Source organism: Numida meleagris, chromosome 2, assembly GCF_002078875.1.
Source record: "Numida meleagris isolate 19003 breed g44 Domestic line chromosome 2, NumMel1.0, whole genome shotgun sequence".
In the NCBI taxonomy this organism is placed as follows: domain Eukaryota; kingdom Metazoa; phylum Chordata; class Aves; order Galliformes; family Numididae; genus Numida; species Numida meleagris.
The window spans coordinates 34,527,516-34,553,421 of record NC_034410.1 but is presented as its reverse complement, the minus strand read 5'-3'; the positions used below and the strand labels follow the sequence as shown (position 1 = coordinate 34,553,421).

The window sequence follows — 25,906 nt, the reverse complement described above, 5'->3', positions numbered from 1 at the left end:
GGATTGCAAATGTAACAACCCTACCACACAAGTGCTCTGCTTTGGGAATTCATCTGCTGCCTTAACTCAGTGCAGAGAAAGCCATGACTTCACTGCCTACACATGTGCAAAGATGGCTAATTGAACTCCTTTCGTCTTTGCTGCAAATGAGACTTCTACATCCAGGAGGTGTAGTCTCAAGGGCACTATTAATCATCCTAAAGCCTCCCATTTGCCACAAGCCCAAAGTAGGGTAGATGGATTTGGAGACTGAGAAGTGAAAGCAATTCATCTGACAGATATGCCTTCAGCCACTAGATAAAGGAAGGAGATCATCTTGCTTTCTGTAAACTTACAGTTAGTGCTAGTGAATGCTTAGAGCCTAAAAGAGCTAGTGAATGCAGCTGCCTAAAATGCACAAATAGCAATACTTTCCCTTACAGAGAGGCAATTCCCCCTAAAATCCATCAGCGATTTGAAGCTGGGACCTTCAGGAAGGTGCCCTCCTGCCCTGCAGCACAAGGAGATGCAGCCTCACACTGATACTCTTGCAGCTCCTCTCTACTTTATTCCTCTAATGTATTCCTTAGAGTCTGGGGCTAACAAGGGGGTGATAATTACCTGCTGACTGCTTTATTAATCTTCAGTGACCTGCTGGGCCGCTGGAGCCCCCTCCCCACACTGCAGGGAGGCGACAGCAGTGCTGCAGGTGCCTCAGTCCATGTCTGCTGTCTCACACCTGAGTGCAGCCATCTGTACTGCCCTTGATCTAACACATGCGAAATATAAAATTAACATAATAAGACAGCTGGGGGCAGGTTAATTGGAAGCTGGAGACAGACTTTTTCTTCTTCTGTTCTTTTATGCTACTGTTGCCTTAGCAAGATCCTTTAAAAGGTTTTTATCTGCCTGCTGCATGGTGATGCTGCTCACTAGAGCTACCTCTGTTCTTGCAGAAAGCTGACATGCTTCTGCAGTGTATTTAATTTTGGCACAGCAACATCATGTACAGCAAGTCACAGAGCTGTTACTGGCAGGAGTTAGTGCACTGTGGTTCCTGGCCTCTGGGTTTCAAGAGAGATGGTACTGAATCCCACAGGAAATGCAGGAGTTGCTTTCCAAACAGGCATGGATAGCATGGGGCAGCGAGGACCTGCCTACAGGCTGGTACTTCCCTTCCTACAGACAGTGGGGAGACAAATGGAAGCATCTTCTTTGGCTCCTCTCCACACATGGACAGGCCTCCCAGTCCACTCACAAAGTGTTGAAACTGATTAAAATTATTACACTAAGAAGGAGCAATGTGGGTCTGCAAACCCCAGCATGGTTCATGACCCAGTCCTAGGGCCACCATTCCCAAAAAGCACCATATACCTCCACGCAAGTTAAAGATGTGAGCCATTCTATAGCCAAAATATCTCTGGTTGTAAGGTTATCCCAGGCAAGGTTATTGCCATGGTTGCCTGATTTCTCACTGTCAAAGCCCAACAAGATGTTAATCATTTCTCTTTGCAGGTCAGTCTGATGCTGTTTGCAAGTATGCTGGTGTTTCTCCAGGAATTCTGGACTTGAGGGTTGCTCAAAGCAACCTTCTGGAGGCCTATGAGAAGTTCCAGCCACAGGAATTCTACCCAGAAAACACACAGGTTTCATACAGGTACATTGAACATGAAAAAAAAAAGCAGCAGAAACTGCATGCTACAGCCGACTGTAGATGGGAAGGTAAAGGTGTTAGTGTGATATCAAAAATTAGCCAATATAAACAAGTTTTTGTGCTCCAAATGAACTGGTAGGCAGAAGACATGAGCACTGCAGTCTGTTACCCAGCCCTTGTCCTGCCCTTCTGGCATCTGTGGGGAGAGCAAAAATATTGGTTTTTTTCTTTCATTTACTTCTACAGATTGCTATCATGACCAGCTAAATTTCTATTGTTTTAGTTGGTTCCATTTTCATTTCTGTGCGAAGGACTACCCTTAACAGGAAGTTAAGACCTTATTAGACACCTTTATGACCTGTTTTTTCAAGCTGTTCACATGTAGAACTCCTCTCCATAGTTTTAAAATGAAACTCCAACTGTAACAGGGATCCATCATCTGCCACAGGTGCAGATGCAAAGAGTTTGTAGCACATTTAAGGGTTTATCCAGCCAGTCTGTCCGGATTTGTTTTCAGATTTTATGGGTTCTTTTCCTTCTTGAATGGTCTTTCCCAGCCTTCCAAAATGCAGTTAGTAAAGTTCATCAAGTGTGCCATCAACTTAAGAGGAAGCAAATTTGAAACAAGTGACAAATGCTTCCCCTGCTGGCTAGGATGGCACGCTGTGTGTGCCTAACCTGCTGCGTCTATTCGAGACAGTAGAAAGGTACTTGCATTCTATTAATAAATTATCTATGGATATGTAAGATGGTTTCATGGAAGACTTCTTCCTACATGGTTGGTGGAATTAACCCTAATTCTCTAATCTTGTCCACACCAGCACATCCTTCTTCACTGCAAAGCAGCAGTTTAATAAGAGCTCTGAGTATCTCAGCAGAGGTCACTAAGTTACTTTTAAATATTGGCACAGAGAACGTACAGTTTCATCTTCAGCAGAACCTCCCTTCCCAGCAAGGTTGGTATACAAGTGTGTGATAATTGCATGATCACTCTTTGCTTCTTTCTTTCATTCTGATATCCACATCTTAGTTTTTATAAACACAGGGTTGCATGTGGTCAACATGGCTGTTTCTTCACAGAATAGGCTTCTCAACAGGAAGAAAAAAAGAAATTAGGATGCATAGAACTGCAGTGTGAAGCTGTTTTCAGAACATACCCTCTACCACTCCACCCATAAACCCTAAATTACTAATTTTCCTCAGCCACAAGGCATGGAGAAAAAAAAGAGAGATCAAGGTATTTTACGTAGGGAGCTTCAAGGAAACAGGCTAAAAAGGGAATGAATAACTCAGTCAACTCTTATTTAAGCAATGTTGGTCAAGTTCTTTGAGTGTCTCCTCATGGCTTTGCTGAGGAATTTTTTATAATCTTCTATAAGATTAAAGCTAACCTCCACAGCTTTAAATCTCCAGTTCCATGGATGCCATATGCTATCATTCTTGAAACATATAAAAAAAAGAGAGCTGATTAGGGAGCCACGTTGAAGATGTGACTTTACTGAGTCATCCAGTTTTGAAGATACATAAAATTGTTGCTTGTTCCTGGGCATTTCTCCTAAAAGGGTGAGTGAACTGATTAGGCGGAACCTGTCATTGGCTCTTTATTGTCCACAGAACCAGCCATTGCCTCTAGCAAGAAGGCAAAGCAGAAATGCTGCAGGCAGCTATTTTAACTGCTCTTTACTGAAGAAATTATGCAGGATTTGTCTGGCATGGAATCACTGGCTTGTGTAAACACCAGATGTAAGTGAAACACAGTGTCTTAACTAGAATGCTGTGTTTGGGCCAATAAAAGTAATATATTATTATAGATAATGCTCCTGTTACCTATGTTTGGGCTATGTACCAGCAGCATCTCCTGTCTCCCCGGGCCGTGCCAGGGGCTGCTCTAACCCCCCAGCTCCGCTGGTTCAGTGCCGGGAAAGGCTGCAGCTGAGGTACGCATGCATGTCCTGCTCTTGGGCTGTACTCTGAGACAGTGTTCCTTAATGTCTGCAGAGATCAAATCTTGCTGTCTGATGTAGCCTCCTGCTTCTCGCCTCAGTACCCGTGCATCTGTCCTTGCGGGGTATGCACTGGCTCCAGACTCCTCAGGGAGCAACACAAGCAAGATCCTATTCCACCCAAGGGATGTAAAACCCATGCCTGCTGGGTGAATGTGGAGGGAAAGGGGCATCCTGCAAGCAGGAATACAGTTTATGGGGTCCATTTCTTAGTGTTGCTGCATGATAAAAACACTCCTCATGGGTCTGCAGAAGAGGCTAGAAAAAAGGGCAGTAAAAAATGCTGCAGGCTTGCTAAGGACCTCCTGAAGCCTGGGTAGTTTGTGATGTGCAGAGCCAAGACTGAGAAGCGGGATCGTTGGTTTCTCTGCATGGTAGGGTCAACAGCAGGACAAACCATACTGCAGAGACAAAGCCTGCACTAGCAGTAAGCACTTCATACGCAAACAAAAATACAAAAGCATGTGAGGCACTTTCAAGGATAAAGGCTGACACTGCGAGGGTTAGGTGGTGCAGAGAGTGATCTGGCAGAGAGTTAGTGGCACATGATTAGCCTGCACCTCGAGGTACTGTGTTCAGTTTTGGGCCCCCCAGGAAAGACATTGAGGTCCTGGAGCGTATCCAGAGAAGGGCAAAAAAGCTGTGAAGGGTCTGGAGCACAGGCCTTATGAGGAGAGGCTGAGGGAACAGGGGTAGTTCAGTCTGTAGAAGAGGAGGCTCAGGGGAGACCTTATGGCTCTCTACATCTACCTGAAAGGAGGTTGTAGCGAGGTGGGGGTCGGCCACTTCTCCTGCATAACTAGCAATAGGACAAGAGGGAATGGGTTCAAGTTGTGCCAGGGGAGATTTAGGTTGGAAATCAGGAAAAATTTCTTCTCCGAAAGAGTGGTCAGGCACTGGAACAGGCTGCCCAGGGAGGTGGTTGAGTCACCTTCCCTGGAGGTGTTCAAGAAATGTTTAGATGTTTTACTAAGGGACATGGTTTAGTGGGAAATGTTGGTGGTAAGTGGATGGTTGGACTGCATGATCTTGGAGGTCTTTTCCAACCTCGGTGATTCTATGATTCTATGATTCTATGATAGTCCTACAGATTTTGTCACAAACTCACTATAAAAGACCTCTGAAAATCCCTGCATTTTATGGAGTAGCTTGTCCCATCTGACCTGGCTGTTTTTCAGTTGCATACAGGTGGCACAGCCACCAGCCTGCTGGGACGCTCTCAGTCCCCCCATTGGGCGCTGCTCCTTGGCTGCCGGGAAGGAGGAAGAGTAGCCTTTAGTGTTCACTGTAACACCTGCTTCACCCACAACATGCTGCAGCAGTTGAGGACAAGGCTTGAGGTTTTCCAGAGATATTTAATGGTGACAAAATAATTCAATTAGCTGACCAAAATGAGGTACCCTACAATGTTCTCCTTCTTGGATAAAGCACATAGTTACTGAAGGTCATTAGCCGTGCTGCAGAAGAGCTGTAAGTATCCTGATGCTTTATTAATCACATAACAAAATGCTAGTACCTGTTCAAGTTCCCAGCTTTGCTTAAGCCATCTGGGATCTGTGCAAGCAGTCTGATAACAGGTTTGCACCACTGGTCTGTTAAATGAACTTCATTAACCTCCCACTCTGTAACAGTGAGTGGCTTTATGCAGCTTTCTCTTTCTATCATGCAGTTCACTGAATTATCAAGAAAAACAGTGTTTTCTGAGCCTGGAAATGGCTGGAGAACATAGTTCTGATCACAGTGATCTTGCATCTGAACTCTTTAAATTAATCCCCTGTTCCTTCTGGCCTCCTTAAGACAGGAAGGTTTGCAACTTTCTCTTTTATTACTATGGCACCACATAGTGAGGAATGAACTGGCTTTTCCATTACAAAGCACTTTTTCATTTCTCAGCACGTTGAAGCCTGGCACACAATGCTAACTCAAGGCACAGGAAGTTTTTTTAGCAGCTTAAAGAAAATTAGGCTTTCTTTGAGATTTGGGAGCAAACAGGGTTGTTTGTTTCCAGGGGAAAAACTGGGTGGTTTTAGCTGGAGTCTGGCAAAATAGTGCATAGAGAGAGCCAGGAAAGCCAGGTTGTTTTGTTGGCTCTAAATATACTCTTTCCCCTACTCTGACTAAGATTTTATTTTTAAAAACAGACAAGATTCCAGCAATCGCTTAGCTCTCGCTTTGAGTAAGTTTCCTCTTTTTGGTTTGCGTACAGTGTGCGCCTTTTTAACGTTTATTTGTTTTCTTTTTCCAGCTCCACACTGAGAACAGATAGCCTACCCCTGAGGTATCAGCATGAGGAGGAATCACTTCTGTCCCCACTGTGAGCAGCCTCTTTGTGTCAGCCTCAGTACTACATCCTCGGCATGACATGATAGGGAACAACATACATGCAGTCCCTGCATGATTTCAAGGGAATACGGAGAAGGCTCACACTGCTCTTACAGTCACCTTTCCAAAAGGTATTCCCACCCCATGCAACCATGTCAATTTAATGAGATTACAGCACAATTAATTCCAAGCTCATGCTCCTCCTTAGCTACATCTCCAACTAGAGTTGCAGCTTTCTTTCTCTGAAGATGGAGTGGGCTTTTGTCTCCTCTATCAATTCTGCTGAGAAAATGTTAATCATGTCATCGGAAATATCATGTGCTTTATGGTCAGCTGTCTTTGTTTTATTTGGAAGATGCCTGAGTAAGTCCAAAATAACCTGCAGCCTTAAGCTGTGCTTGAGAAAAATTGATTGACTGTGCTGAAGTCATTAGAGGAAGTAAACAGTGTTAAGCAAGATATATGAAAGTATAAACCTACATTGTTCTTTGTCCATTTGAAGATCACAGTGTAACATAGATCTATGATCTGTAGGTTAAAATTGGTTGCTGACTGTGCATCAAATTTTATTTTCTTACAAAAATGGTATAATACATAAAACGGAGAAGCTTAAATTAATGCAGACTTAGTTCCCCTTAAATCACATACACAATCAACGGAGACATGTTTTTTTTTCATAACACAAATACAACAGTAGAAATGCCCAATGTGTGCTATCACTTATGTGTTGCCCACTCCTAAAGGCAAAATTGTCTGTGTGCCTGTGTAGGGAACATAATGAAAACTGTAAAAGTTAAATATGAAATAGTGTGTTAATATAGGTCCACCCTCAAACACTAAACTAAGACAAAATCCAAATGGAAAAATATTAAAAATAAATGTCCCTTCTCTCTAAAACAAGAACACGGAAAAAAGTCACCCTGCAACAAGGTTAACCCTTTGTGTTTTTTGGAGCCTGTAGACCTCAAAGCAATACGCCAGTGGGAGTTGTCAGCATGCTTCATCCTCGTTTAACAGTGGGAGGAAGCTGATACAGCCCATCTGTTTCATTTTGGAGGTACAAAGCTTAGGAAGATGAGATGCTGATTTGTCACACGTAATTTGACCTTATGAATGACAATGTCATGAAGAGAGCTCAGGTCTTCTTTGTGGTTGCTCTGCCCTCCTTGCCTTTGATCAAACCAGCTCCTTTCCTTTGGCGCATCTGTTAAAGACAATAGCTAATGAGCAGCCTTGCAGCAGCGGTTGTGCTCTGACCAGCACGTAATTCAATCGCACAAAAGAAAGTAATGCTGATTGTCGTTACAGTTATAGTTAATATAAATGTCTCATAGGAGAAATAATCTCCAGCACACCCATTTTCAAGCCACAAAGACTTCGGGCTTCAGTCTGCTCCTTTTGACTAATGCTACTCAGTTTTTTACATGAAGTGCCTCTTGTGACATCACTTCTGGGTCTTGCCAATGGTTCTTGTGCCACTAAAATCGCACAGAATGCATACAACAGCAACTGAAAAATAAGCTGTATTTTTTCCTTGATCTTGTCTGAGTAGATTTTGCTTTTTATGCAAACGCTCTCAGCTGTGGCCATAGCATAGAAGCTGCATTGTGCAATTGCCACTGCTGATGGCACAATCAGCTTTGCTGAGACACTTTCTCTATTAGTGTCCTGCTGTGAGCATCTAAAGGAGAACTTTGACTGTAGACTGCAAAGATGGTGGAAGCAAAGGCTTGAATAAACCACCCATAATGTTGGTTTTGCATTTCAAGGAAAAATGGTAATTCTCTTTCTCCACTGCACAATTTAACTTTCCAGCTCTATGAGACAAAGAGAGATACCCAATGAAGTAAAAAAAGGTTGTAATTATATGATATCAGGAAGGGAATACATGTAGTGTCTGTATCAGCAGCAAATTCCCATCTAAGAAATGGAAAAAAAAATTTTAAGTATATAATCTATCATAACGTTAAAGGCTGGAGCCAGAGGAAGAAAAAAAACCTCGGCTTTTCAGTTAATTACCTCCTAGAAATTAGTTCAGTGGTTCCCAGTAGACTGAACAAGAATTAGTTCAATGAACAGGAGGATTCACATGGAAAAACTCTAAATTCATTTTGGTTTTCCAAGTATTCTCTGCTTGGTGAGATTCCCAGCCACTAGCGCTGTACTTGCCTGGACTGTTTTTAACCTGTTTGTATCAGTACTGGTGGCCTGTAGAGAAGTGCTTTGAGACCTATAGTACCAGAAAGTGCAACATGCATCATACTGCTGCTGGTTTTAATGATGGGTATGAAATGGAGATAAATTAACTGCCTCCACCAAGCTGAGAGTGAACCTTAAAATCGAACAAAAGCTTGACATGCATCAAACCACAAAGCTGTTGAGATAGTTCAGGCTTGCTTCTTGTTGTTGCTGGAGTTTTATTGTTACATATTACCTCATGCAAATTTTGTTTCCCATGTGCTTCCCCAGAATGGCCAGATCCTTGCGCAACAAGGCTGGCACCTGTCCACAGAGGAGAGCAGGCTCTGGGAGGGCACTGGTTCCAGCCCCTGCTCCTGCAAACTCACTTGGGTTAAGGACCAGGGCTAAAAAAAGTAAAGAATGGCAGAAAGTAGCTGTTTGCTGTGAATGAAAAGACACTTCACGTAAAACCAAGAGCTCACAAAGACAAGCTTTTCACCCACAATGTCAGGCTCTGTAGGCATGGAGAAAAAGGCCTCTCTATGACCCTGTCCTCCAGAGGCCATGAGGAGGCAAAAGGCGTCAGTGAGGCAGTAAGGAGGTACGATTGCTGGAGGTAAGATCAAGCCAAAGGGAGCTGTTACATGACCTGTCACCAGATCTGGAGCAAAACTACTGTCTACTGAAAAACCACCCACTAGCTGCTGCAGGTCTGCCTCAGAGCCCACCAAAAGCATTGGGAGGACACATGGAGTCTTCATGGGCCGCTTCATGGGCTCTGTCTGGTCAATTCTGAAGGTCCCTTCCACAGGGACAATGAGATGTTTGGGCCTCCAGTGCAAAACAATAGCTTTTGGGAACTGTTAAAAAGCCCAAAATGTCCCTCCAGATCCTGCTTATCAAAGCTTTAAGGCTGACAGTTGTGATTATGATGAGCTTTCCTCAACTTGTTGTCAAATTACATTTATCTTCCTGTCAGGCCTTCTTGTACCTGAGCAATAACGAATGCACCAGCAGTTTAAAGCACATTTCCCCAGCCTCCCTCTCTAGGAACCACTCCAAGTACTGTCATTCACCTGACCCAGATACTGTATTATTTTGCCAACATTTCTCCAGACCACTCTTGATACTTTCAAAAACCCCACTTCTCAGCCTACAGTGTAGCTACACAGTAGTTGCTATTCTTAAATGCAAGCTTGTCAAAGCAGAGCACAGCAGGTATTAATAACCAGCTGCTGCTTTCCTTCTCAAGCAAAGCAATGAGGAGCAGCTGAAGATCTGTTTATACAATTCTTAAAGAGCAAAGTTCTTCATTCCCCCCAGAAGCATTGTTGATTCAATTGAAGAACTCCCCTTGGGGAGGGGGTTGCTTGCAGAAAGGTTACAGCCCGTTAAGATAAAATTATCTCCATCAATTGTCAGCTCTTCAACCTAATGGTGATGATCTTGAATAGTTTGCTCTACTCTGTAAAACTACATACACAGCTTAATTATATTAATTAGTAAAATAGTATTATCATAAAGAATCTGGCTCTATATCTCAGTGCTAGAAAGGAAAGTAAAAAAAATATGAAAAATAATTTAAAAACCCTAAATGAAAATAGTACAAATTAGTCTGAATGACACCTGTCACTTATTAAATAGGAACTGGTCACTGTTGTGTTTTGACTGCTAAAAATCTGTTTTCATGCCTGTTCCAAGATCTGCAAAATGGACTTAAAAACATGTTTGTTCATGAGTGGGTTTTCTAGGGTTTTTTTAATTTGGTTGATTTTGGTTGTTATTGTTGTGATGGTTTTTCTTTATACTTGCAATGAATGCAACATAGGAATGCTTACTGATGTCCTTCCAAAGGGATATGTTTCAGTACTAGGAACTTATGCTTAAAAATATAAAAAGGCGCTGTAAAGGTAGGTAGTTGAAGCAACAAGGTGGTTATGCAAGGCTATACCTGGTTCCTAGAAATGTGTAATCTCAAGCTTTCCCAATTTGTCTAGAGTAAACTGAAAAGAAGTGAAGAGAGCATAAATTGATGATCTTCATCAAGCCTGAGACGTGTAGGACTCAAAGAATGATGTTTTGTGGGTTCGCAGTAGACACCAAAGCGAGTCAGTGTTACGTTTCATATTTCCTGCAGGGGAGCATCAGCAGTCACATGATGTTCAGGAACAAAAACCAAGCTCTGTTCTGTGCTTTGTTTTCTGATCATAAACCCATCTTTCACACTGAAGATTATATCTGCTTTTACTGTGTCTATCAGATGCTTTGTCCTTGTTTCAAAGCTGTACATTACTTCAACCACGTGTTTACAGCTGAAGTAGTGTTACCTTTGAGTAAAAGGAATAGATTTGGTCCCTCATTTTTAAAACTGCTCCAAAACTATCTGAATCGTTGACTTTATTCCTCATTAAGTGTGGTAAACCGAGAAAATTCCTGAGAATGACAAGCCAGGAAATCTAGAGGGATTCTAGAGGGATAAACACAGATGCTGCACGATCTATACAGTCCTGGAAAACAAATCGTAATAAGCAATTTTCCCTGGTTGAAATCGGGGAGAGGAAAGAGGATAGAGAATTCAAAGGTTGATGACTTAAGAAAACTCAGTATAAAAGATTTTACTACATAATAGGTCAAGTAAGCTTAACTTAGTTGATGAGGTTATAATTTGACAATTTTGTGCAGATATTCTGTGTTGTGCACTTCAAATTAAAATGAATGGCAGTACCTAAAATTAGTTGAATTATGTTAATAATTAACTGTGAACAGGAAGACACCATCTTGAAGAAGACTTTCTAGTGGGGCGCCATGTAGGCCTTTCATTCAATTATTTCTTGCATTCAATTGCATTCAATTATTTCTTTATGCTGCTCTGAAAGAAAATAGAATTAAGGATAAAATTTGCAGAGGACACAAATTACTGAAGTATGAATAAAAATGAGGTGAATTCATTTGTACAGATGGAATTCCATCACTTGACTACATGATGGCGCTGAGCATATATTTGGGAAAGAAGAGATGTGTGACTAGCAGAGGGAGCTCATGTGATACATCAGTAGCTAGAACCATATCTGTGTCATTCTTGGAATACTATTTCTATTTTCATAGCATCAACACCAGAATTTATGTTGAGAGATCAAAAGGGATTAGCAGGGAAGGCCAAAGAATGACTTGAGGTCTTGACAGGGCACTTCAGGAAGATGCTTCAATTTGATGCATAATGTAATTTGTGTTTCAGCGTGATTAGACCACATGAAAGACTTCTGATTACAGTAGGATCTCTTATCTGGTGAATGAGTGAAAGCTCAAGGCAGACAGACTCAAGCTAGGAATCAAGTGAAAGTTTTACCAAGGGAAAAACTAGCCCTTGAACAACACAGCCTACAAAATTGTTTAATTTTTAATTTTCATCATCCTGGATCTCTTAGGAAGGAAGGAACGTGGCTGTAAAGTCCTACTCCAGATGAAGAATTGTTAGGCAGGAGACACTAGGTGAACTGGTGTTTATAACTCGTGTTAGAGTGTTTGCCAGGAACTTTTTAGTAAAATGAACCCGAGACCAATTTGTCCCTGCACAGTGGCACTCTTCAAGCCAAGAAGACAGATCCGTGATGTTTCCTTTGGTTTTCTGCAGAGGTACAAAATAAACAGTAGCCACTAAGATCATAAATTTAGCTGCATGGCAACTTTCAGGAAAGGCAGCAAGAGTTTTATAAATAGGGGCAGGCAAAGCAACAGAGATGACAAAGTTAGAAACAACCTCACCCTGGACCACAGAAAAATATTTACAAAAATGTGTGTAAAAATTAGACTATAAAAAACTGTTAGTGACTAAAATCAGAATGTTTTATGTGAATAATGTACCCCAAGGGAGACATCTGATGGTTATTTGCATCATGACTGACATTTTCAAAGATGACATCCCAGGAGAGTAGCCCAATAAGCCTTGATTTTTAGTGGTGCAATTCTGCTTTGAGAAGTTTGGTCTAAGTATAGCCATTCCTATCAGCTGTGGTGATATCCCTCTGGTCCAGTATTTGCTCACTGGAATTGAGCCCCTTCTAAGCAGTCCGTGAGATCTGCCATTTAGAGCGGCCATATGTTAGCTGTGTTGAAGTATTATTCAGGGAGAAAATTCGTAGCGTAGGAGAGCAAGGGCTTCTGCCACAAGGTAGCCAGAAATAGTCTGTGGTACACCCAAAGTAATGTGATATATATAAAGCATACAAAGCCTTCCTTCCAGATCCCAGGACACCAGCACACCTAGCCTCAGTTTGACAGATGCACAGTCATTCGTATGTTCAGCTGGGGTCAAGGAAGCAGTGCGGTTTGAGGTTTACAAAAATATATTTCTTTCTCAAAATATCTCTGGCCAGGTCCATCGTGGTCAGCTGGCCTCAGCTCGGTTGACATCTCATTTCTGGATTACAGGGCACTGAATCACTTTTCTTCTACTTGCAGTTTGCATCCTCACGGAAGCAATTTGGAGGTTAATTTCACATCTCCAAAAGGTGTGCTCATCTTTAAGACTGGTTGAAGAATAGAGACCTCCCTGCATAGAAATTCTCTTCCCTTCCCACTGTCAGTGAAAACAGTGGCCCTGGATTTCCTCCAAGTTAAAAAAAGAGAACATGGATTTAATGCAAATTGTTACTCAGTAAATGTCATGGAGTCTGAACCTAAAATCGGTGATTCCATGTACAAGTTACAAGTTACTCGTGTCTCCATGCTCTGGAAAATGATCCCCCTTGGTTTGAGGTATGAAGAACTTGGACTTTTTAAGTCATTTTCTCTCAAGTATGTGTCATTATAACTGTGCCCTTAGATAAAACTCACACTTTTTTTCTGAAATAATCCTGATATTTCATATGAATCAAGTTTCTCATGTGATCCATGGCTTCAGGCAACTTTCAACTCAAGCAAAAAGAATTGAGAGGCTGGCTTTGTCTCCCTTAAAACTGGCCGAGTTTTATGCTACTTGGAAAAAGATGAAACTGCATTTCCTAGATGGGTCTTTGCAAGACAAAGCCCTTTGATTTCAGAGAGTTTTCTTGCCTTACTAAGAGAAGGAGCAGTAAAGCCTCTTCTTCTGTGAGCATTCAGTGCGGGACTCTGGACACAGCTGGCTCTGCAATGAGCTGGCTTAGACCCTGAAACTTTGAAGAGGCCATAGTGGATTTCACGGAATCATAGCACGAGTCTTGGAATGGTTTCAGTTGGAAGGGACCTCAAAATTTCACCTCAAAATACCTCTGATGTACATGGTATGTGCAAGATTCATGTGCAAGGTCTGCTTATACCTGTATGGTGCTGTTATGCCCCTGCATAGATCGATATATTAGATGCTCCTTTGGCTGGGGCAGCCCTCTCTATCTGATATGCCGGCAAGACTCAATATCCTCTGTTTTAACCTGTGCTGTGCTTCAGCACCCCCCTTTGCAGATTAAGCCCAAAGCAAGCACCCAATGAATGAAGAAAACCCTCACTGCTGTTCTTCCAAATTTATTGTGCTTTCTGTTACCTGCCCCACTTGCTGAGCCCTCTCTGTGTGACGAACCTGCAGCAGAGGACTGATGCTCTTATGGCTGGCCACATACCCACCCCAAGAGTGTTACAGTCCTGGTGGAAGACCGCTAGGTCATGACAGTGAGAAGCATTTTTGCACCTACAGTGGAGAACAAGAGAATAACAGCTCATAAAGCTCCTGTTCCCAAGTGCTCTATCAAAAGGGAAAGACGTGAGCACCCTGCTGCCTCAGGTGAGTTGTGGTTGCTTGCTTGTCTGCCCATGCTGGCACACTGGGACTTCAGCACTGCTGGGGAAACAGTTAATGAAATAAACATGCTCCATTTCTCGGCCATTTAAGCTATTTTCACTTGTGTCAGGTTTCATTTTACAAAGCCCTGATGTTGTGGCTGAAAGCAGTCGGCAGTTTGAAGCTTCTGAGAAGAGTTTCACAATGGATCATCCAGTATGTGGTAATGCATCTTTTTGACACCAAATTTTGCACTTCTTCCCATTAGAACTTCCAGCTGAATATGAATTTAACTTTGTTTTAGGCACAAGCACCCTTCCAATCCCAGATGGCCTCAGCATGCAACAATCCCCTGGATAAGGCTGAGCCTTCAGCTCACATTTAGAGTTCAGCTGGCTACAATTTACATGAGAAATAGTTGGCAGTTCAGCCCATTTTGTCATCTTCTCTGCTTCTTCTGCCATGTCAGATCTCTTTCAGCCTTAGAAGAAGACTATGTGCATGAAGAGAACAAAGTCCCGCTGCTGAGACATTTAAATGCCATAAAATGTCAGAATATCTGATGTGCTTCAAGATCTTAAAAAAGGATTAGAAGTGCAGAGAATTCATTGGCTGCTGACATGCAGCTAATAGCACGTTTGTATGCAATGATTTCACACTGTTTCTGCAGTTTTAAATGTCATGTAAGTGTATAAATTCCTTTCAAACATAACCTTTACTATGGGAACATCAATAACAGAAAAATCTAATTAAAGGATAAAAAAAACTTTGTGGAAACATAGCCTTTTTCATATCAAATTGGTAATGAATTAATAGAATTCTATGAGGGATATTATTTCAGATGAGTGCTGACCAGCACAGAGAAAACACAACCTTCCACAACATCATTTAGTGGACGTTTCTCCCCTCCCTTCAGCAACCCATCCTCACTCTTTGTAATCCTGCATGAATTATTATTCTGTGTGGCTGCATCAAAACACACAAAAACAGCAGCTGGACCTCTGAAACCTCCCCATTTCCTTCAGCCAGAATCCCTCGCACTGGGACACTTGCCACCTTGCCACAGTCTGTTACACCCAAGCCTGTGGCTGATGAATTACAGCTCTGTCAGTTGTCCTGTCCAGCAAATTGCCAGCGCGTGAGGAGGAACCCAGCATCATTAACAGCGTTACAGAGCACCATGGACAAAGTAATAGCAGGCTGTGTTTCCCTCGCTCAGTGCTTCCCCTGGAAAACTAGGCCATGGTGTCCTTCAAACCATAATGAGAATTACTATTGAGAGGACTGTCAATCTATGTAACAGAAGAAACGAGGCTTGACAGTTCAGAAAATTGGGGATAAGTACAGTAGGAGAACCAATTACTGTGAAATGATTCTTTCTTTTTTTCTCTATGCTCAGTCTAAAACAACGAGAACTGACCCAGGCCAAAGCTGTTGTCTAATTTTGACAACATACGGTTATCTGTACCGAGCTGTTGAGTTTTGCCTGGAAGATTTAGGATATGATAAAGTTCAATTTAGGGTGTTCTCTCCCTAAGCAAATAGTTAAGTCTGTGCTGCAGAAGTGAGATCTGAAAATGCCATATCACAATGCAAATGGACCAGCAGAGCAGCCCTCACCCCTTTCTGTTTCTTTTATTGTATCCCTAGAGAATCCCTGCAAGAATAATTTTGTCTTCTGGGACTTTCCAACCATCGTTTACTTTCCCTTCCATCGTGATCATTTAGAAACTATTAACCTTCCAGGCTTCACTGGTGTGGCTCCTTCACCTCCCTCCACATCACTCTGTGGCAGCTGCCAGCCCTGATACGACCCATGATGGGAGCAGCAGTTTTGGGAGCAGTCAGCCCTGGGATAAATCACTGTGACAAAACCACATTTCTGGACTCCCCAGCACAGGGCACAAACGTCTCCAAATGAGGGAGGTTCCCCATCTAGCCACTGCAGCCCCGCAAAATTCCTTTAATTGGAGCCCTACATCTCTCATTGCTCTTAAAGTGGTGCAGACCAAAGCAATGCTTGGGAGTCACCTCTCCTCATTTTTAACACCCAGCTCTCGGTGCTTGCCTCTGCTGGTGGATGTGCAGAGAGCAATTCCTTCTTCATGCCTTTTGGCAAGAGCAGTGTATGTCTTAAACGTGGAAGTATTTTTAAATTTACTCAAAAAACTCAGGAATTACATAGTTTTAAATGCACCCTGTCTACTGTAGCAACTAGCGTTGGCCACTGACCTGTACCAGTTTTCCAGGGTATAGTTCAAAGTTCTCTGTCATTACAAAAAAAGAGATTTTTTTAAGCCCTGAAGTAGGAGATTTAACCTTCCCATGCTTACTGCAGTGTGCTGTGACTATGAAAATCCATATAAGCTGTGAGGACTCCAGTACCCTTCTTGAGCTTGCTGAGTTAGTCAGTTGACTTCAATGAAGTCCTGTGGCAGTGAATACTGCCTACTAAAAAAAAAAGCATTTTCTTTCATGGATTTCTGCATTTCCCAGTTTTTCATTGCATTAAAGGATTTCACCAGTTATTTACCTGTTCTGTACGCAAAACATTGCTCAGTAGAATCTAGAAAAACTAATGCCATAGTATCAAATGTAGCCATTCTTATAGCACTACAAATGCTATTACTTGCAGTACAGTTCATGAAATAATTTTTATCTGGTTCTTCTGGTGAGCAGTTTATAAACAGAATCTTGAGTGCCAGGGTCAGATTCTCAGAGAGGTTCAGAACCCAGGGGAATGACATCAGTGTAATTTGCATGTTATCTACTTGGGCAAGTTGAAAAAGCTGCAGTTCCAGCATTAGTAACCGCCTTTCTATTCTTCTACTGTTTGTATCTATACAAGAAAGTAAATACTTTAAATATAGGGAACTGCGCTGGGGATGGCTTTTTCCCTGTGTAGATTATGAAAACTGTGGGCACTTTTGTTGAAGTATAGAGATCTGCACACTGCCCTGTGCATCAGTGTGGGTGCGTGGTGTCTCTCAGGGCCCCCTCATCCAGGGATCATGCTGCTCTCATCTTCATCTAGAAAGATGTTCAGTTACAAACTGATACAGCTTTCATCAAGCAAATAAACCTTGAGTACTGGTTGTGAGACAAGGCCCAGGACAGAACGAGGTCCTTCCTCCTTCCTTTCCAATTTCGGATCTCACCTGCTTTGCTGGAGCAAGGCCACAGCCTGCCAGCTTTCACCTATTTCATAACTACATTGCTCTTATTGCCAGAGGGAATGAAACAGCACAGAAATGGCAACAAGGGTGAAGTGTGCAGCTCTTTAAGCCTGTGTACAGGAAAGGTGAGCACAAAGCACGGCTCGGCAGAGAAGGATGTTCAGGAAGCACTGTTTCCAGTGCTGCTGGCTGGCTGCTCCCTCTCCGCAGCACGGATGGTGGCACAGCTGCTCGCTGCAGGGATGCTCTGCACTCTGCAGTGAGATCCCTACCCACAGCCCCACACTGGTCCCAGAGGAGGTCTGCTTGTCTACTCCCTCTGTCGTCATTTTTCAGCAGTCCTGGCACAATCATTACCAGTATGTTACACAAATAAAGATCTCTTACTCTCTTACAGGGCAGTAGTGATATTTAACTCCTCTGCCCTCAGGACCCCAAACACCCAGGCTCGCTTTGCAGCTGACTGACAGCAGCTATACGTTAAAGGCCTCCTCAGCAGCCCATGGCATGCTGGAGCATGACTGATGAGCACGTACCTCTGAAAAAACACTTGGACATGAATGTGCTTTGTAAAACCCAATGTACATGACATTCAAATATATCCTAAAGTTGAACTATTTATTAGGCATTTTATTTCACTCCTAGCAGGCACTGGGGGGGGGAATTTTCTTCAGCAGTCACAATATGTTTCTTCTGTTACCTCAGAATGTGCTAGGTGTCATTTCCTCCAATTTATTGATGGAGGAAACCAAGGGATGGAGAACAAAACCTGGCCTGAGTTCCTGCGCTCCACTTCCTGGCTGCGCTGCTTTCCTTCTCCCCGAGCAGCTCTTGGCTCACAGTGCAGTGCTGGACCCCGCACTCCACCTCTATCTCCACGGATACACGGGCAGCTCACCTCCACTCCATCCAAAAGCTCCTCTACAGGCTGCAGATATTCCAGCAAGGACAAGGCACTTCCAACCAGGCAGGAGTGGCTGGTGGCAGCTGAACCCGCGTTGGCAGTGCTCCCACAGTGTGCTCCCACGTCACATCCATTTTGTCCTGAGGGACCACTAACATCTCCAGTGCCACTGGATCCTCCAGAGCACAGGGATCCTATGGGATGACACCAAGACCACGCCATCCCATGGCTGCCCATACTCCTGGGCTAAAATTCCCCATATTGTTTAACATTCAGTTGCCTCCCCACTCCCTTCTGCTTTCCAGCTCGCTACACTCTACAGCGGGTGCTCCCCTGTGCCTACAAGGGTTCCTGTTGCTCTTCACTCAAGCCCTGTTTCTAACCTTCTGCTGTGCTGCTTTTTGCAGCTCTGCCTTTCCCCAGCCACCAGAGAACAGAGGTGATGAGTCAGAAAGGGAAGTTTAATAGTGTCCGGAAACAGAAATAACCAGAAAACCTTGAATAGTTTTACTGCCTTTTTTCTTACTGAGAACAAGTTGTAAAGAATAAAGGGAATCACGGGTTAGTTTGGAAAATTATAGGACTGATCTGTTCCACGACTGCTTTCACGACAGAGGGAATAAGAACCTGAGAGTTGTAAGACTGTGGGGAGTTTTTTCAGACTTTTACAGGAGTTCAAACAACTGGAGATAGGATACCTGCAGATCTATTAATTTTTAAACCAAGTTAGTAAATATTCTATTTAGAAAGCTTAACTGGTTAGTGATGAGGTGTGAATAGAAGAAGAAAAAAGTGGTGAAGTCCTACACCCATTACAGGTAAAAGCAGCAAGCTAACGACTTCCCCAGTATTAAAATCCCATGGGCCAGGCATCCCACCGCAGCAGCTCTCCAGCTGTCAGCCATGGGGTGTGAAGTACACACCACTGCATGGGCTGCAAGATTGCCCCCTTTGCAAGTAGTACTCTCCATTTTGATCCTCAACACAGGTGTAAAACTAGGTAGATTCAGGCTTATTGAAAGGAGTTGGACTCAATGATCCTTACGGGTCTCTTCCAACTTGGGATATTCTATGATTCTGAGAAAGATTATTACACGTGCACAGGACAGCCAGGAGTTCCCTCGACATGTGCAGCAAACAATGCATACAGCAAGCAGAAGTATTACTGACAAAACTGCATTAATGCAGTAGAAATCCAGGAAATCATACAAATGGAAATGTAAGAACTGCAAGACTGGAAGATTAGGTCCTTTTAGGATTAGTTCATTTGATTAGGAGACCAGAATTAAAATTTGGAGCTCATTTCCATTTTTCATGCTGGCAATTCTGATTCATCTCTCTGCTGCTTCAGCTCCAAAACAGGAAAAAGTGAGCATGGTAACCAGCCAGGGAGTCTTATAAAAATATTCCTGGGTAGCTGAAAACCGGCCTGACTCATACAGCATCTTCCACTGTGCCTACACCAGCCATGAAAGTCCATGAAATGGGGCACCCACCTAGCACTTCCTGCTGCAGAAACATGAGAATATAAAGAAACAAAAGGTCCGAGGTGGAGAAGACATCCTGCAATACTGTGCTTAAGTCCTGATCCTGTTGACTTGAGTAGGAAGACCAGCACTGAGAGCAGAAGGGCCACAGCTTCTTCAGAACTTGTCCCCGAGCTCTGTTTTGAATGCTTTGGCTGCTTTGATGACATCAACAGGCCCAGAAGTGCCCCTCAGGATGTGCTGCTGGAGGAATTCTTGGAGGACTGAGTTGCCATGTGCAGGTGGCTGTGAGTTCAGAGGACGGAGGGCATGGTCCTGGGCTTTGCAGTTCCATCTCCAGTGGCTGCTACAGACCTCACCAAGCACAACTGCTGAAAAGGGAGTGAGGCAGAAGGAATGAAGATGGGGCTGATATTTTTTAGAGATGCTCCTTTTAAAAGCTGGTTCTGTTTTATCTTTTTTCTTGTGTTAAAAAATGAACTCGCTGTTGCCGTCTACATGGCTAATAATCTCTATGTGAATGTTTCCTTTCCTAATTACTATTTTCTTTTAAATTAAGCAATATGTTGACATATTTCTCTACACATACCCTTACTCACTTACTGGAGTCAAACAAAAGCCAAAAATACAGTCAGATAAACAGCCACTTGTGTCTTGGCTCCACCTTCCAGAGTTCAAAGCTATATAAACAGTTCAACTGCATTACAGCACATTTAAGAAAATAAAGGCAAAGAAAAGCGTAACATCAACTTGTGGAGTGTTTTACTAAGAGCACTTCACCAGATTTTGGGTGTTTATACTTCTGTATAAGCTAAAATAAACACTGTCAAAAGGGACTAATAATAAAAATAAATTGCATCGTGGATGCAAACAATGCTTTAAGAAAGTACAACTGAAAAAAATATGCTAATAAATTTGGTTTTGAAATTATCATTACTGGGTTAACAATAGAACCTGATACTTTGCTTGCAGGTGTTTATGTTGCATTCTCTTAGCATGTAACATGCAAACTCTCTGAAGGATTTTTAGCTACACATCACCTTTCAAAGCGTGTCTGAGTTCATTTTAAGGCTTTATGTTACATACAGATTTGGACCACGTATGAATAATGCACAAAACCAACTTCCATTTTAAGGTCTCAGTACTATACTAGAATCCAAAAGTATTTAAATGGTCATTCTGTTAACCGCATCTATTTTAGCTGTTGGGTTGCTTTTGTTGTTTTGGTTTTGTTTTGTTTGTTTAGGCAGATGGTATATACGGATATTACTCACAAAACAGAATTATCTTGATTTTTAGTGAGATACAGCAGGATCAGAGGAGTTACATGTATTGCAGAGTTCAGCATACAAAACCTGCCAGCCCTCACTCATGTGACACTCATCCTTCACTTTTTTTTTTTGCCTTAAAGTGAACAAAAAACACCAAACAACCTTACGTGTGTTGAATCCTTTCAGTGCTACCCAACCTCTTTCAAAGATGTGATGTGCTAAGCAGGAATTTATCAATGGTAGGAACACCTGAGCCATTAATTCTGATCACCCAGATGAAGAAAGAGGTTGTACAGAGATGCTTTGTTTGTGATATCAATTATGTAACTCTGTAGCTGCCATTAAAACAATGATGGGCCAGGACTGATAATGGAGCTTCAGTGGCCTTTAGGCCTATCAGAGGTGTAACGCCAACTGTGCTGATGTTTTTTCGAAGTCCATACCTTTCAGCTGGGAGTGAAGTTGGTGGTAAAATTCCAGCAGCCCGAGTACTGGATTTTCTGATAAAGTGAAGCTGACCTTGTCAATTTATGGCCCAGCTAAATCTTGATGTAACATAGTTATTGTTCTGTAGATAATTCGGGAATAGATTTGACCCTGGAAGACTAATTTTACGCTGGCTCGGAGTACAGCTGGTAACAGCCAATGTCATGTTGCTTTCCATCAAGCGGATGTGCCAACGGAAAGCTTGCAGTTGACAACACAGAGAAGGACTGCTCACAAAGCAGTGCTTGCAGGTGCTCACCACGGGTTAAACACTTCATTTTGTAAGTCAGAGCAGACCTCATTCCTGGCAGGATCATCATATTGAGGCATATGATCTGTCACTGGACACTAAGAGAGCTTAGCACCTTCTAAAAGTGCTCCGAACCCATTCAGTTTGACATTTAAAAATGCAAGCTAAGATGTGACATTTACTGTGCAAATTGTTTTCATCTTTCTTTAACTTTATAAAGACTAGAAAATAAATGTAAGTCCCTAACAATTCAGATTGAGTGCGGGTATACTGATGTTCTTTGTCAGAGCTCTACTGACTTTAACAGGATGTTATCTATACATAGATTTACGTTACAATCTAAATGCAAAAATAGGATCTTGAATTGGTTAAACAAATGGATAAATCTGTGTAGAATGGATGTCTTGAAGAGTTCTAATTAAAACAGTGATTTGCAACAGACATTACCATCTTCCACTTTTTCTCACAACTGAACAGAAACTTCATTTTGATCTCTGTAGGATTTTGCTTGTTTTTCTTCAAATTTATTAGCTTCTGTAACTATATAGTCCATTTAATTGTTAAATCAGAAACAGTAAGAGAACACTCTAGGTTGGTATAGTCATTTTACAATGAGCATATCAGCTACAATACCTTTACCTAATGTCGTCATAAAACCAAACAAACAGAACCAGAACAGCATTTTTTTTTTTTTTTTGACAAATCAGCTTATTGAGATATCGCATATTCCATAAGGAAGAAAATACTTGAAAAATAAAAAAGTTAAAATTTAGTTAAAAGCTTTACTTGTCTAGGAGCGATCTCATAAAACTTTTTAAGATGAGCACTTCACTTCACAAAATGAAAAACTATTTACAACATTTTGCTTGCAGTTTGGTCACATTATCTACACACATCTGCAGAAGATCTTAGGCAAAATAGGTATGAATCTTTTTCTGACATAAGCTATCAGATTGATTGCACATTTTCCTTTTACATAATGGCTCTCCTATAGTGCACTGAAGTCAGTGATCACTGTCTAATTACATTCTCATTTTAATTTATGGCTCTACAATAAAATCAATAACACTTCAAATCCAAATATCTGATCGGCTGAATTACATACAGTGTGAAACATGTGGATCCCACTTTTTCAGACCTGATTTTCAAAAGTTAGGAGCACAATAATTCACCTTGCTAGCACAATTACAGAACTGTGCAAAGAAACAGAGAACCAGCACATCTAATCTGTTTGAAAATCAAGGCATCTTGTCACATTCTGCGAACTGTTTTCTCATCACAGCTCATTTAAAAAACGTTCACTTCCCTATGGCACTATAATAAACTTTTCAGCACACTATTTCTGAATTACAGTATCTTTTACATACATACTACATTTTGGCCAATAATGTAATTTCCGTGTTACACAATATCATTGCCTTCACAAGCAGAGCTGCTACATACATTCACAGTTTCAATAGATTGTAATTAGCTTCTCCAGTTGTGCTTTGAAGATTCCAAATATTTTTCAACAGTAAGTGCAAAGCAAATGTCCTATGCAGCTACAATTGGTCACAGAGTTATAAACTCCATAATTACGAGAAGAGAGTTCTCTCATTCTCCATTTTCATCACCTGCTTTTTCAGGTATGACCTCCAGGCTTCGACGGGGCTTTGAGATTTCAGCGTTTTCAGTGCCTGGCTTATTGAGTCCACATGAAAGAGTGGCATAATGGATTTGTTTCAGATTCTCCAGTGCTTCATTTTTAGCATATTTGAGAAGATCAGCTTGTCCCTGCAAAACAAAAATGCTGTTTGAATACACAGTGGATAAATAGGACCATAAATATATTTTTCACCCTTCTGTTTATTTCAGGTTAATGGTAGAGTTGCCCTGTTCAAAGTACGTAAATAAATAAATATTTGATTACTTCATGCTTGCAAACTGATAAGAACCAAGCTCCTTGCCTGCTCTGGAGCCAACCTATAGCAAAAAGAAAGGATAGGGATTATTTCTAACAGCTTCCAGAAAGGTAATCTGTTCTGTATTTTTAACCTACAGGACCATAAATGTTTCCTCATGGACAAAATTGTGAAGGCTCATTTGTATACTTCAAGGAGCAGTTAAACCACTTTGATTTTTGGTTCTTTGAGATTTTTTTCCAAGCAGCATGATTAACAATAGTAGCATGGTAAAGAACCAAAGTTTGTCAAAACATGAAGTACAAAATACAGGTCAGGAAGTGACATGTAAAAACTACAGTGACAACAGAGAATTCATAGCACTGTCTGCAGTTCAGAGCTATCTCTACTCGCAGTCTTACCCTTCACTGCAATTCAGGTTAAGTAAAGCTGTAAGAGAAACTGTCCCAGACTCAGGTGATCCGGCTCTTCCCTGTTACAGCTACTCCAGCTCTTTTTATTAGAGCCCTCTAACCACAACACCTCGAAAAAACAGATGATGCTTCAAAAATACTAGATATTAAGCAATGTCAGTTACAACTGAAGGGGAGGAAAAGCAAACACACAAAAAAACAAACAGGTACTGTGGTTCTTTGAGACTCTCATTGCATATAATGTCCAAAAAGTTATGAACTCTGACTGCACCTTTTCCAGCAATTGGGGTATTCATTTCTTTCTGGTATAAAATCTAGCTTCTGATAGACACTTCTCTTGTAGAGACATAACTGCTACGTCACCTCTCTTCCTCTGCCAAATAAGGCTGAAGTCCAACTTTGTTTTTTTATTTCAAAAATAAAGGAGAGGTAGAATGACAATCAGATTAAAGCAGATGTGCACTCAAGTTGCGATACTTCAGCCACACTTCTTTAGCAACTCATAATTACCTTATGAAGTAAACAAAATTACACATTTGAGGCACACAAACTGAAAACATATATTGCTTTCTTCAAAGAAATACCCCCCTAGAATAATCTAGCGCTATAATAGCTTGAGTGTCTTTTCTGATTACTGGGCAGGAAAAATCTCAATGTTCACCAATCACAGCAAAAGCTTCAGTTAAATTTTCTTCTAAGGAAAACCAGGGATACTATTTTTTTTTTAAACCACATATTTTTTTTTCCAAACTGACAAACAACTAAAAGCTAATTTAAAACACTCCAGTAGACTAAATGAGTCATATCTGGAGTGCATCTGTTTCTAGCCCAAGTTCCGTTTTGCATAGATTAGTGCAATATAGTTCTAGAACTTTAATGAAGTTGTTTATTATAGGCAGACTTGCAAGCACCAGTCTATTAATAAGGTTGCCTAAAAATCCCTATTTAAAAAAAAAAAAATTGTTTTCGGTTGCTTATATGCTTGCCAAACTTTTACTACTTAGACCGATATTCTCCATGCAGGATTTTTGCCACCGGCAGATTTTATTATCATTACTGTTTAATATTATTCTTTAACCTCAACCATATGGATCATTGAGTTCTGAGAATAAAGACAGGAAAATGCTGTTGGAATTTTTTTAAAGAACCTTTCATCCTTCCTCCCAACTCCTGCTTGGGGTATGAGCGTGCAATTCAATGACACGAGATCCAGAGTTGTGGATCCAAGTTATGAGCTTTTAACAAATAAAAATCAGATTTTGAGTGTGGTTAGTACAATCATGCAGGATTTCATTCTTGATCATTTTTCATCTCCTGACAACTCCAGCATGTGGCAAGGCAATGCATATTCCATTCTCACACAATAATGTGTTTGAAGAAAATGCTGGGTTTTTCCTGTATGGTTTCTCCAAGTTGTCCCACCACCAGCATTTTGGCTACCAACACAAGCAGTCTCAAAGCCAGATCGGAGGAAGGGAAGAAATAGCCCGGTACAGCAACTGGCAAGGAAGCAGATAAAGAAAGGGAGGAGGAGAGAGCAATTTCTGGGCCTGACCTGGCAACTAGCCTAGGACTGCAGAAGGAGAAGCTGGATTGTTTTAGGCAAAGTAGTGACAAGATCCAACTGAAGGAGGAGAAAGAATGAAGTAACAGCTTGAAATTGGGATTGGAATACAAAAAAAAAAAAAAAAAACAACATAACAAATCTGACAAAAATCACCATGTTGAAAGAAACCTGGAAACAGCAGACTAGCAGAAGGAGCTACAACTCAAAAAGAGTGAGAGAGCTTTGCAATGAGATTAAAAGCTGGTGAGAAGAAAAAAGAAATGCAGGACAGGTAAATGACTGCAGAATACAATGAAATCAGGTAAGGTGATGAGAAAACCAACAGTAACACTCATCAGGAAGACCTCTGGGGAAGAGGGGACAATATGAACTGCAAAGCAACAGGAAAAACTGTCAGAAGAGAAAATGAGGCACCAAGTGTGAAAAGAGTACTGGATGGAGGAGAGAGAGAAGAAAAGACAGGGGTTGGCAGGAATGGCTGTGTTTCCAGCAGGAAACTCATCTGGACAAGACTAACATGGAATACTGCATGAAGAGAAGCATGACCAGCAGGTTGAGGG

At 41.7% G+C, this 25,906-nt stretch overlaps 1 protein-coding gene and 1 long non-coding RNA gene across 5 annotated transcripts in view; one reads left to right on the top strand and one right to left on the bottom strand.

The window, feature by feature from the left end:
• On the top strand, positions 1,318-20,819 carry LOC110393584. Of its 3 annotated transcripts, none has more exons than XR_002435046.1 (4): positions 1,318-1,636; positions 2,455-2,589; positions 5,882-6,089; positions 12,598-20,819. It is a non-coding gene; the product is annotated as an uncharacterized LOC110393584 (long non-coding RNA). The 3 variants fall into 3 exon arrangements; XR_002435045.1 differs by having other exon boundaries at positions 5,882-14,114; positions 14,196-20,819; XR_002435044.1 differs by having other exon boundaries at positions 5,882-20,819.
• PLCL2 (phospholipase C like 2) overlaps positions 21,963-25,906 on the bottom strand; it is a 96,028-nt gene continuing 92,084 nt past the window's right edge. For both annotated transcript variants that reach the window (XM_021386572.1, XM_021386573.1), the window contains exon 7: positions 21,963-23,238. In XM_021386572.1, coding sequence (XP_021242247.1) covers positions 23,059-23,238 — 180 coding nt within the window. In that variant the 3' untranslated portion in view covers positions 21,963-23,058. The remainder of the gene's footprint in view (positions 23,239-25,906) is intronic.